The 13584-nt window shown below is 41.3% G+C and overlaps 1 protein-coding gene across 1 annotated transcript in view; it reads right to left on the reverse strand.

Moving 5' to 3' along the window:
* Window positions 1-13584, reverse strand: part of CD109 (CD109 molecule) — a 159516-nt gene that overhangs the window by 78644 nt on the left and 67288 nt on the right. The window contains exons 8-10 of the mRNA XM_001927545.7: window positions 4153-4249; window positions 3575-3716; window positions 2527-2636 (exon numbers count right to left, since the gene is read on the reverse strand). Coding sequence (XP_001927580.3) covers window positions 2527-2636; window positions 3575-3716; window positions 4153-4249 — 349 coding nt within the window. The remainder of the gene's footprint in view (window positions 1-2526; window positions 2637-3574; window positions 3717-4152; window positions 4250-13584) is intronic.

Raw genomic sequence — 13584 nt, forward strand, 5'->3', positions numbered from 1 at the left:
TCATAGTCCTCTTTCCGCATCCCTTCAGTGTCCTTTGCAGCTCCCCTTCCATCTCCCTGTATGTGGGACTTGTTACCATTTACCCTCTGAGGGCGCAGCACTCCTGCCTCCATATCCCAACCTGTCTCTGACCTCAGCTTCACCCCCTCCAAGCCCACCAGCAGGAAATATATACTTGTGCATTCCTGACATACCGGATTCAATATCTCAAAAGCTGAGAAACCACCCTACCTTTCCTACTCTTGCTAACACTACCATTCTGCCAGACTGAACATCTCTGAATCCCTTCCCCCCCCCACACCTGCCAAATCAACTCACCCCAAGTCCCAATAGGGATAGAGTAGGCACAGGAAGTTGCAGAAGTCCCAAAAAGGGGCCATAGATAGAGAGGGAAACCTAGGGGATGTTCTGTATATTGCTCCAGAAAGCCATCAGAACAAGGCAGGCTTGCTTGACTAGTGGAGGTGTGAGACATTGGGTGGGGGCTGGGGTGAGGCCTGCATTCAGATTCAGACCAAGGGCAGGAGTTTCAGGACTGCCCTTCTGCTGACTTGAATACACACCTTACCGGATACTAAGGAGGAGCTACTGCTGGAAGAAAGAGGAAGAGGTAGTCTTTTCCGACCCCCACTCCCCTTGGATGATAAAACTCTAGCCCATGGGATCCTCGGGGAAGCGCTTCCATGCCTGCCTGCCTGCAAGCATCCTAATACATCTATTTATTGCCCATCACTTTATCTCTCGATGAATTCCTTCTGCGTGGAGGCATAAAGAACCTGAACCTCAGTAAGTCCAGACATCAGATGAGTGATTCCAATTTAAAACCATGGGTTCAAGTCTACATCTGGGTTTTGGCTGGATTCAGGCCATTAGTGCTGTCAGTTTCAATTCTACATCTACGTGCTCATGACCCACATCCACCACTACGAGGCTCCCTACGGTCACATGCTGGGCTGCTGGCCTCCTCCCCACAGAGCTCACCCAGTCTCCCTGGAACACTGTTTGTGCCGCAGCTCTCCCAAGTTCATAAGCCCCATGCCCTTCACTGCCCAGAACATGAAGCCCAGTAACACATGAGACACTGTGGATCCTATGGAACCCCCAAGCCTCACCTCTTGTCTTCTCTGACCACTCCTGGACAGAAGCTCTCTGCTGCCACCACCCTGGTCCATTTACTGTCCCCTGAAGGTACTGCCAGCTAACCAAAGCTCTAGCCTTGCATCTCACCTTAGCTCGTTCCTCACCTGCCACTCATACACTCAAACACTAAAAATGCTGTTTATCTTGTAACAAGCATCTTAAACCATCCCCTTCCATAAAGCATTCCTGAATGACCCCCATCCCTATCCCAAAGCCAGCTCTTCCTTCCCTCCGTTCATCTGGAAGTTACCATCTGCAGATTCCTGGGTCATTTTATCTGACTGTCCAAACTATCTAAACCGTAAGATTACTAAAATCAAGAGCTACCTAAAATTTCTCTTTTCTCACTAGACCAGGGATTATTGTTTTAAATCCCTATTGAAATGCATTCGGACACTGACCTCATCCTGCCTCAAATCACAGTTGTGTGTACATTTTCTTGTCACCGCCACAAGCACTATGAATCCAGGGTAGGGACTGGTCCTTCTTGTTGGGTCAGTAAGCAGCATGCCTTGCACACTGCCAAAATTCACTCCATTAATAAATGTTACTTCAATATTCTCACAAATAAAATAAGTAGATTTGTGGATCATTTTTAATGTTACATCTATGCTAGAATTAGAGTTAGTCATTATAAAAATCAAACTGAGTTCCCATTGTGGTGCAGTGGAAATGAATCTGACTAGGATCCATGTTTGATCCCTGGCCCCGCTCACTGGGTTAAGGATCTGGAGTTACTGTGGGCTGTGGTGTAGGCCAGCAGCTATAGCTCAACCCCTAGCCTGAGAACTTCCTTATGCTGTGGGTGCAGCCCTAAAAAAAAAAAAAAAAAAAAAAAAAAAGGAAATTGAAATGGAAGTTTTTTGACTAGCATCTAATTCCACCCATTAATTTATAAAAGCTTTAATGTCACAATCCAAATCTAATGTAAATTATTTATTAAATATATTTTGAGGAAAAGGTTTATTGGAACTACTTTGTGTTTGTTCATTTGTTTTTTGTTTTGTTTTTGGCTGCCCCATGTCACATGGAGTTCCTGAGTAGGTATCAGATCTGAGCTGCAGTTGCAACCTACACCACAGCTGTGGCAATGCAAGGTCCTTTAATGCCAGATCCGTGCCGGGCTGGGAATCAAACCTGTGTGTCCTGGTGCTGCAGAGATGCTGCTGATCCCACTTCACCAACAGTGGGAACTCCTGGAGCTACTCTTAGATAAATTAGATAAAGGTCATTTGGAGACCATTCTACCCGCCTCATAAATCTAAAAGGAGAAAGTACGCCTCTTGGGGTTTAAATTTTTTGAAAAGCACTATAAGTACAAATTCTCATTCTCTTTCACTAAACTGGACTTACTGCTTTAGGTGATGAATAAATACACCAACTTACTGTGGCTGTGAAGTTGAGAGATGGCTTTAAGACAGTGGCATAATCAAAAAATTCAATGATATAATTATGTTGCTTGAAAAACACATTGGAGCTTGCATTCCGAGAGATACCTGTTTTGGAAATTGCACCATTTAGAAAGTAATACGTGACCAACAACTTCCATCCATCAAATCCCTCCATCTGAGCTACTTCTCAAGAGAGTAGGATGTCAGGGCACAAAGGTCTCCCTGGTGGTGCCCCAGAAATAACTACACACCCTATTAAGTCCTCTGGGGGTCCCCTCTGAGCACCACTGGTGCCCCCAGCAGTGACCTGAACCAGCAGACTCAGGCACTGACACAGTAGCCTTTTTGCTCTTTCAGGGACTGGTGAAAGCTGTTAAAAAGCAACAGAAAAGTCCAAGTAATTAACCTTTATTTTATTGCTCAAAAAGAAAACTCTCTAGAAGTAGGTGAGACTTCACAAGATGTTATTTTAAAAAATAAAAGGATGAAGTTCCCTTTGTAGATCTGAGTAGCAGCCATGAGGACACGCTTTGATCCCTAGCCTCTATCAGTGGGTTAAGGATCCGGCATTGCCATGAGCTGTAATGTAGGTCGCAGACATGGCTTGGATCTCACATTGCTGTGGCTGTGGTGTAGGCCAGCAGCTACAGCTCCGATTCGACCCAAGCCTGGGAACCTCCATATGCTGTGGGTGCAGCCCTAAAAAGACAGAAATAAATAAATAAATAATAAAAGGAGGCTGGTTAGTCTACTGAAAGGTAGCTTTTCCATGTAGCCTTCAAGTAGAAAAAAATATAAAGAGTAGCGACGGAAAAAACTATAAATACCTATCACATATGGCTAAACTACAGAGTCTCAAAGAAAATGTTTCCCCTTCATTACAAAAACATTCTGCAAGTTAGACTAAAAGTTACAACAATTTCAGCATTAATTGGCATCCTTAGGCAACAGTGCCCTCAAATGACACTGATGGGGGGAAAAAGGAATAAGATAATAGAGCAACAGCACATAAATACTTTACCCTCACTTCAATGTCTACAAACCTGTAAGAGATTCTGTCACTGTGGCTAAGATTTCTACTGGCCCAGGGGAAGACAGGTACATGTGTTCAGAAGGCCTATCTGAAAAATCCATTACCTTCTTCATCTCTTCATCGTTAAAGGAAAAGTTTGCAGATCCATTTATCTGTTTTGTTAAAAAGAAATTCAATTTCATGGAACATGATAAAGAGGATAATTTGGTAAAAAGAATATACATATATACATACATATATATATACACGTATGTATGACTGGGTCACTTTGTTGTACAGCAGAAACTGACAGAACATTGTAAATCAACTAAAATAGAAAAAATAAAAAATCCTTTTATAAAATTCAATTTTATTCTTCACTTTAACAATCCAAATTTTAGAAATAAAACTCAAACTAAGTGAGGAAAAAAAAAAAAACTAAGTCACAACAATACAGTAGCTCCATTTCCATTTTAATCTCATTTGTCCAAAGCTAGAAAGCTCCTAATTTTCTTACTGTCAACTTCTTGTTAATTAAGTACAAAATCTTATTTCAAGAAAAAGTACACTTACAGTTTTCCCCATTCAAATTATATCTGCAAAATTTACCTTAAATGTTTTTGTAATATTTTTCTTCACACCCCAAAAGGATAAAGGTAAAAATGTAAGTGTTACATCTCCTTTCACTGGCTTCCCATATGTATACCTGAAAAATAATAAGTGGAGTTAAACTTATAAGAATTATATTAAAAACACACTCACTACAAGTTTTTAAAACTAAAATATCGTTAGGAATGTCCTTAATAAAAAGTGATCCTTGATATTAAGTCTCCAAAATGGCAAGACTTTTAACTACAATATCTCAAAACAGTTCAAAATCCATACTTTACCCAGCCTCTAAAGAGAAAATCTGATCATAATCGGAAGCGACAGTTTCCTGCTGAAAGATCTTTTAAAGATCATGAAAATCTTCTATTCTGAGATATCTGGACTGCCCCATTAACGGCATGCCCAAGCCACAGCAACTCGGGATCCAAGCCACATGTGACCTACACCAAGCTAGATCCTTAACCCACTGAGCAAGGCCAGGGATCAAACCTGGGTCCTCATGGATACTAGTCAGATTCGTTTCCACTGCGCCACAATGGGAACTCCACTTTTGAACATTTTTAAACGTTAGGTGAAATTGCATTCATCATGGCCCATTACTGCATGCTCTAATATTAACCAGCGGGTTAAATAAACGGGCTCATGGCTATTGAAAGTTCACTTTTTGAAATAAAATTTAAATAACTAATTTTTTCCATAGCACCAAAATTATCTTCTTGAGTCAAATCTCATCTCTGTTGCTTTGCATATATGTATTAATTGTATCCCCACACATGATGTAACAGTCTCTGTGTGAGCGAGAGGCAAGCTCGGATAAGCCATTTAACTATCAGAAACCTTGTTTAAATGTGTTTCCTGGGTTCCATCTCTATAGCAAAATGCTTGGTCATTCCAGTTATAGAAGTTAACTCTGTGCTCCACAAACCTGACAATAAACTCCTGCTTTCTGATTCCCTTGGCTGAACAAAAAAAACAGCCTCTCATCTAGATTAACTCAACTCAAAAACCAGTGGTAACCTATGGACAATTAGTCTATGACAAAGGAGGCAAGAATATACAATGAGGAAAAACGTCTCTTCAGCAAGTGGTGCTGGGTAAGTTGGAGAGTCACATGTAAGTCAATGAAGTTAGAATGCACTCTCACACTGGAGACAAAAATAAACTCAAAATGGCTTAAAGATTTAAATATAAGACAAGACACCACAAAACTCCTAAAAGAACATAAGCAAAACATTCCCTGCCATAAACCAGGCAAATGCTTTCTCAGGTCAGTCTCCCAAGGCAATAGAAATGAAAGCAAAAATAAACAAATGGGACCTAATCAAACTTGCAAGCTTTTGCACAGCAAAGGAAACCATAAACAAAATGAGAAGACAACTTATAGACTGGGAGAAAACATTTGCAAATGATGTGACCGACCAGGGACTTAATTTCCAAAATATAAAAACAGCTCATACAATTCAATAACAACAACAAAAAAAAAACAATCAACCCAATACAAAAATAGGCAGAACAAAAAAAGAGCAAAATAACATCATTTGCAGCAGCATGGATGCAACTAGAGATTCTCATACTGAGTGAAGTAAGTCAGAAAGAGAAAGAAAAATACCATAGGATATCACTTATATCTGGAATCTGATATAAGGCACAAATAAACCCTTCCACAGAAAAGAAACTCATGGACTTGAAGAACAGACTCATGGTTGCCAAGGGGGAGGGGGAGGGAGGGGGGAAGGATTGGGAGCTTGGGGTTAATAGATGCAAACTATTGCCTTTGGAATGGATAAGAAATGAGATCCTTCTGTGTAGCACTAGGAACAATGTCCAGTCACTTATGATAGAGCATGATAAAGTGCGAAAATAGAATGTGTACATGTATGTGAAACTGGGTCACCTTGTTGTACAGTGGAAAATTGACAGAACACTGTAAACCAGCTATAATGAAAAAAATAAAAATAAAAATCACTATAAAGACAGACAAATGGGCATAAGATTTTATTTATATTTATTTTTTTAGCTTTTTAGGGCCACACCTGAGGCATATGAAAGTTCCCAGGCTAGGGGTCAAATCGGAGCTATAGCTGCTGGCCTACACCACAGTCATAGCAACACAGGATCTGAGCCGCATCTGTAACCGACACCACAGCTCACAGCCACACCAGATCCCAGACCCACTGATCAAGGCCAGGGATCAAACCCTTGTCCTCATGTATACTAGTTGGATTTGTTTCTGCTGTGCCACAATGGGAACACCAGGCAGAAGATTTAAACAGACATTTCTCCAAATACATACAGATGGCCAGCAGGAACATAAAAGGACTCTCATAATAGCTAATTATTAGAGAAATGCAAATCAAACTATACTGAGGTAGGAATCACACACTGGTCAGATTGGCTATCATTTTAAAAATCTACAAATAGACCCTTAGCCTGGGAACCTCCATACGCCACAGATGTGGCCCTAAAAAAACAAAAACAAAAAAAAATTGGAGTTCCCGTCGTGGCTCAGTGGTTAACAAATCCAAACAGGAACCATGAGGTTGCGGGTTCGATCCCTGGCCTCGCTCAGTGGGTTAGGGATTTAGCATTGCCGTGAGCTGTGGTGTGGGTCACAGACGTGGCTCAGATCTGGTGTTGCTGTGGCTCTGGCATAGGCCATCAGGTACCGCTCTGATTGGACCCCTGGCCTGGGAACCTCCATATGCCGCAAGTGTGACCCTAGAAAAAGATAAAAAGACCAAAGGAAAAAAATCTACAAATAATAAATGCTGGAGAGGGTTTAGTGAAAAAGGAAATCCCTACACTGTTGGTGGGAATATAAACTGGTGCAGCCACTGTGGAAGACAGTATGCAGGTTCCTCAAAAAACTAAAAACAGTTACCATATGATCCAGCAATACAACTCCTGGGCATGTAGCCAGACAAAACTATAATTCAGAAAGATAACATATATTCTTATGTTCACAGCAGCACTATTCACAATAGCAAAGACATAGAAACCACCTAAATGTCCATCAACAGATGAATAGATTAAGATGTGGGACATATATACAATGGAATAGTAATTCAGCCATAAGGAAGAACAAAATAATGCCATTTGCAGCAACATGGATGGAACTAGAGATTCTCATACTAAATAAAGTAAGTCAGAAAGAGAAAGACAAATAGCACGTGATATCACATATCTGGAATCTAATATATGGCACAAATGAACCTTTCCACAGAAAAGAAACTCACGGACTTGAAGAACAGACTTGTAGTTGCCAAGGGGTAGAGGGAGAGAGTGAGATGGAGTGGGAGTTTGGGGTTGGTAGATGCAAACTATTGCATTTGGAGTGGATAAGCAATGGGATCCTGCTGTATAGCACTGGGAACTATATCTAGTCACTTATGATGGAACATGATGGAGGATAATGTGAGAAAAAGAACATATATATATGTATTATATATATACATATAAATGACTGGGTCACTTTGCTCTACAGTAGAAATTGACATGACACTGTAGATCAACCATAATGGAAAAAATTAAAATCAAAAATAAATAAATAAATAAATATCAAAAAAAAAAAAACCAAAAAACAGGCTCACAGTCACAGAGAACAGACAGTTACCAAGGAGACGGGAGCAGAGGAGGGATGGGCTGGGAGTTTGGGACTAGTCGAGGCAGATTATGATAAAAATAGGATGTACAAACAACAAAGTCCTACTGTACGGCACAGAAAACTCTGTTCAATACCCTGTGGTAGATAAACCATAATGGAAGAGAATATGAAAAAGAATATACATATGTGTGTGTGTATGTGTAAATACACATGTGATTCACTTTACTGTAAGCAGAAATTAATACAACATTGTAAATCAACTATACTACAATAAAATTTTTAAATGATAAAATATAACACACTCCAAATTAAAGAGAATAAAACAATCCGTGTTTAAATGCACCATCTTCCCAAACAAAAACAGTACAGCTAGTGGAAACCTGGTTACAGCAACTTCAGTGTCAAATTCCTTCATTCAGAAGAGTCCTCAGAACCTAACACTGCTTGCTTCTCTGAGGGAGTGCAGATTCAACCCTGGTCTGCTACAGTGGCTTAAGGATCCAGTGTTGCCACAGGCGTTGAGGAGGTCACAGCTGCAGCTTGGATTCGATCCCCAGCCCAGTTTCAAGCCCTAGGCCAGGAACTTCCATAAGCTGCAAGCCAAAAAAAATGAAAAAAAAAAAACAAAACAAAACAAAACCTAACACTGCTCGTACCTTGTCAAATAACTGCATAACTAAAACACCAGAATATCGTGGGGTTTTTTGCCTTTTTTTTTCAGGGTCACATCCACGGCATATGGAAGTTCCCAGGCTAAGGGTCAAATCTTAGCTACAGCTGCTGGCCTATACCACAGCCACAGCAATGCCAGATCTGGGCCACATCTACGACCTACACTGCAGCTCCCAACAAAGCTGGATTTTAATGCACTGGGCGGAGCCAGAGAAGAACCCACATCCTCATGGATACTAGTTGGGTTTGTTATCACTCAGCCACAACAAGAACTCTAGAACATCGCATTTTAAGTTATATCATATTTACAATATTCTCAGACACAAATTTTTTTTTTTTTTTTGGCTTTTTGCCTTTTCTTGAGCTGCTCCTGTGGCATATGGAGGTTCCCAGGCTAGGGGTCTAATCAGAGCTGTAGCCACTGGCCTACACCACAGCCACAGCAACGCGGGATCCGAGCTGCATCTGCAACCTACACCACAGCTCACGGCAACACCAGATCCTTAACCCACTGAGCAAGGCCAGGGATCAAACCCGCAACCTCATGGTTCCTAGTCGAATTCATTAACCACTGCGCCACGACGGGAACTCCACAAATTTTTTTTTTTTTAAACAATTCTTTTTTTTTTTTTTAATTTTTAAATTTTTATTTATTTATTTATTTTTTGTCTTTTGTCTTTTGTTGTTGTTGTTGTTGTTGTTGCTATTTCTTGGGCTGCTCCCGCGGCATATGGAGGTTCCCAGGCTAGGGGTCGAATCGGAGCTGTAGCCACTGGCCTACGCCAGAGCCACAGCAACGCAGGATCCGAGCCGTGTCTGCAACCTACACCACAGCTCACGGCAACGCCGGATGGTTAACCCACTGAGCAAGGACAGGGACCGAACCCGCAACCTCATGGTTCCTAGTCGGATTCGTTAACCACTGCGCCACGACGGGAACTCCAATATTCTTTTTTTTTTTTTTTTTTTTTTTTGGTCTTTTTGCTATTTCTTGGGCCGCTTCCGCGGCTCCACAAATATTTTTAATTTTGATTATAACGTGAAAAGATTTAGCTTTCCAAGCCTCACCTAATTCATTTATAATAATTATGAAATGAGAATACTAACAGTTACTGTTCTATAAAGAATCTGGAAATTAGGGAGCTCCTATTGTGGCTCAGCAGTAACGAACCCAATTAGTATCCATGAGGATGCAAGTTCCATCCCTGGCCTGGCTCAGTGAGTTAAGGATCCGGCATTGCTGTGAGCTATGGTGTAGGTAGGTTCCCGACACAGCTCAGAGCTGGTGGTGTTGTGGCTGTGGTGTAGGGCAGCAGCTACAGCTCCAATTCAACCCCTAGCCTGGTAACCTCCACATGTCGAGGGTGCATCCCTAAAAAGACAAAAAAAAAAAAAAAAAAGAATCCAGAAATTGGGATAAACTAATCATTCCAAAAATAAAAGCTCAACAATTTTTAAAAAGGAAATCAAAGCTTTCTAGGTTAGTATCATTAACAAAAAAAGGATCTTTTTTTTTTTTTTTCAGAAAATAACCATAGCACATCAAGTTTACAAAATAATAATAGTTTCTGTTTCTCATAACCTTTTTTTCCCCATGTCATTTCCAAGAAGCAAATGTCTCAATTCATCAAATAGTAAATACATTCTAATAAACCTTAGATTAAATAATATTTTTGAAAATTCTAAAATTTTTAGAATTTCCAAATTCCTTGTCCACAGGAGTTATGGAAGTGACCAGATGTATGTCATGTTACTTTCTTTACAGTCCTTTAGAACCTTCTATGATGAGGGAAAAGAATCTTTTATTTTAATGAGGTAAGAATAGCGAGCAGATTTTCACATCAAAGCTAATCAACAAATGCAGATTTTTATTCATCTTGGTTAAAATTTTCAAAACTAAAAAGAGAGTGTTAACTTTCTTCTCCAGGAAATTTTTAGTAACCTCTGCATATTAACTAGGCCCTGATGGGATAGATGACCACTAGTAACCAAAACTGTTATTATCCACTCATAGAGGTGACTGCAATAGCTAATATGAAATAAATTTTTTTTCTTTTCAGGGTGGCATATGGAAGTTCCCAGGCTGGGGTCAAACTGGAGCTACAGCTGCCCACCTACACCACAGCCACAGCAATGCCGTATCCTTAACACACTGAGCCAGGCCAGGGATTGACCCCAGGTCCTTATGGATTCTAGATGGATTCATTGCCACTGTGCCACAAAGGGAACTCCCTGAAATAAATATTTAAAAATCGTATCTAGCCACGTTTCTGTCGTGGCTCAGTGGTTAGCGAATCCGACTAGGAACCATGACGTAGCGGGTTCAATCCCTGGCCTTGCTCAGTGGGTTAAGGATCCGGTGTTGCTGTGAGCTGTGGTGTAGGTCACAGACGTGGCTCAGATCCCTTGCTGCTGTGGCTCTGGCGTAGGCCAGTGGCTGCAGCTCCAATTGGACCCCTAGCCTGGGAACCTCCATATGCCGCTGGAGTGGCCCTAGAAAAGGCAAAAGACAAAAAAAAAAAAATCATATCTATAACTCAATAACAACCACCCAAATGGTATGACAGCAGCACTCATCTTTTGAAGTATATCCAAGGAACAAATGGATTTAAATTCCTACTCTTTAACCCCAATTCAGTGATAAGACCAAAATTACTGCCCATGCAACTTACTTTGGTTCACTCAAAATAACAGGATTTTGATTGGGTATGGAGGCATCTGCTATGCTACACAAAGCTTAAAACTGAAATCTTAGGGGTTACACTGCTTATCCATTTGTCTTTCAATAAGTATTTATGGGAAGCCCACTCCATGACCAGCACTGTACTGGGCCCCAAGGTGAGGCAGTGACCACCACAAAGACCCGACCCCCTTCAAAGGACTGGACTAGCCATGTGATTAGTGCTATGAGAATTCTAAGGCAGAGGCAAGTAGTCATGCAAAGGCCTCTTGCTCAGAAAAAGTGTTCTGCATTCTTGGAAGCAAAAGTAAAGTTTGGGAGGAGAGTTTGGGAGGGAAGAGAAGGTGCTGGGTGAGATGTTTCAAAAGTATGAAACTAGAAAAAACTGTGATAAACTAAAAATTTGAGCTCAAGGCAATGGTCTGGAAATTTTCATGCAACACAGTCATAAAATTAGATGTATCTTTTAGTCAAGAAGGAGGAAGGGGTGGGAAAATGAGGAGGAAGAGAAAGAGAAGGAAGAAAAGGAGAAGAAAAGGGAACTCTCCTACACTGTTGGTGGGAATGTAAATTGATGCGACCACTATGGAAAACAGCATGGAGGTTCCTCAGAAAACTAAATATAGAACTGAAATATAGCAATCCCACTTTTGGGCATCTATCCAGAAAAAAACATAATTTGCAAAGATACATGCCCCCCAATGTTCACTGCAGTGCTATATACAATAGCCAAGACATGGAAACAACCTATATGTCCATCAATAGAGGAGTGGATAAAGAAGCTGTGGTACATAAATACAATGGAATATGACTCAGCCATTAAAAAGAATGAAATAATGCCATTTTCACCAACATGAATGGAACAAGAGACTCTCATACTTAGTGAAGCAAGTCAGACAAAGACAAATATCATATGAGATCACTAATACATGAGATCTAATAAAAATGATATAAAAGAACTTACAAAACGGAAACAGACAAAGATTTTGAAACCAAACTTATGTTACCAAAGGGAAACATGGGGGGATAAATTAGCAGGTTGGGATTGATGTATACACACTACTCTATACAAAATAGGTAGGTAACAGGACCTACTGTACAGCACGGAGTAATCTACTCAATACTGTGTGACAACCTACCTGGGAAAGAATCTGAAAAGGAATGGATATATGTATATGGATAACCAATTTAATTTGCTGCACACCTGAAACTAATACAACATTGTAGGTCAACTGTACTCCAATAAAATTTAAAAAGAAGAAAGAGAAGGAGAAGAAGAAGAAAAGAAACAACAGCAAGTCTGGATGCAAAGTAGAGAAAAGATAGGATGTGGTAAATATGGAGCCAGGAAACACTTTAAGAAACTATGACAGTAGTTGAGAGGAAGATGACAATGGCCTGGATCAAAGAAGCAGCAGTGGAGAAAAGTGGGGGATTTGAGGAGATATTGGATAGTGATTGGATATGGGGATTGATGGAGCTGGAAGAGCACACTGACTTGGCAGTGAAAGAGATGGTGGAGTCCACTGAGATAGAGAGGAAGAGAAGAACCAGGTTTGGGGGAAGATGATCATTTAAAGTATCTGTGAGTAGTTCCCGTTGCGGCTCAGAGGTAACAAACCTGACTAGTATCCATAAAGATGCAGGTTAGATCCCTGACCACACTCACTTGGTTAAAGGAGCCGGTGTTGCCATGAGCTGTGCTATGCGTCACAGACAGGGCTCAGATCCTGCGCTGCTGTGGCTGTGGTGCAGGCCGGCAACTGCAGCTCCAAATTGACCCCTAGCCTGGGAACTTGCATATGCCACAAGTTGATATATGAATAACTTGATATATGAATCGTAGACACATCTTCACCCTTGTGTCACAGGGATTTTTTTGCCGAAAGTATGTGAAGCCAGAGCCTGCAGACATTCTGGCGTGTGGACTGCTTCTGCCAGGGGAATCCCTGCCACCGCTTGGCACAAACCCCCACCTGGAGACAAATGCTGTGAGCAAACAGTGCTGAGATGGGGCCCAGCTTCACCAGCTATTACAAAAAAATTCTGAAGCTTTCACAAACCAAAGCACAGATATGGACACATCAAAAATAAATACTACAAGGCACTTCTTTGAGAAGGAAAAGCAAGCACCTCTCCAAAGGGGCTGGGAGGCCCTGGTGTAAGTGAGGTATGCTAAGGTTTGCAAGCCTTTGTCAGGTCTGGAGGGAGAAGGGCAGTGAGGAGGGCCAGCTGAGGGCGGAAAGGAGCTGCGATGCCCCCCCTCCCAGGCTGCCTCCTAAGGAGGCCTAGCTGCCCCACCCACTAACAGGTACCCAGGAAGGGGCCTGCTGCACAAGTGTCATCCTAGTCAAGTCCTTGCAAACCCTAAGGGATGGAAAAAGACAGCAAATGCAGGGTTTTTTTTGGGGGGGGGGAGCGCTGCACTCTCGGCATATGGAGATTCCCAGGCTAGGGGTTGAATTGGACCTACAGC

Source organism: Sus scrofa, chromosome 1, assembly GCF_054392235.1.
Source record: "Sus scrofa isolate SSC_HxYL_T2T_F1_AM1 chromosome 1, Sscrofa_HxYL_maternal_Yorkshire_Landrace_v2.0, whole genome shotgun sequence".
Lineage (NCBI taxonomy): Eukaryota > Metazoa > Chordata > Mammalia > Artiodactyla > Suidae > Sus > Sus scrofa.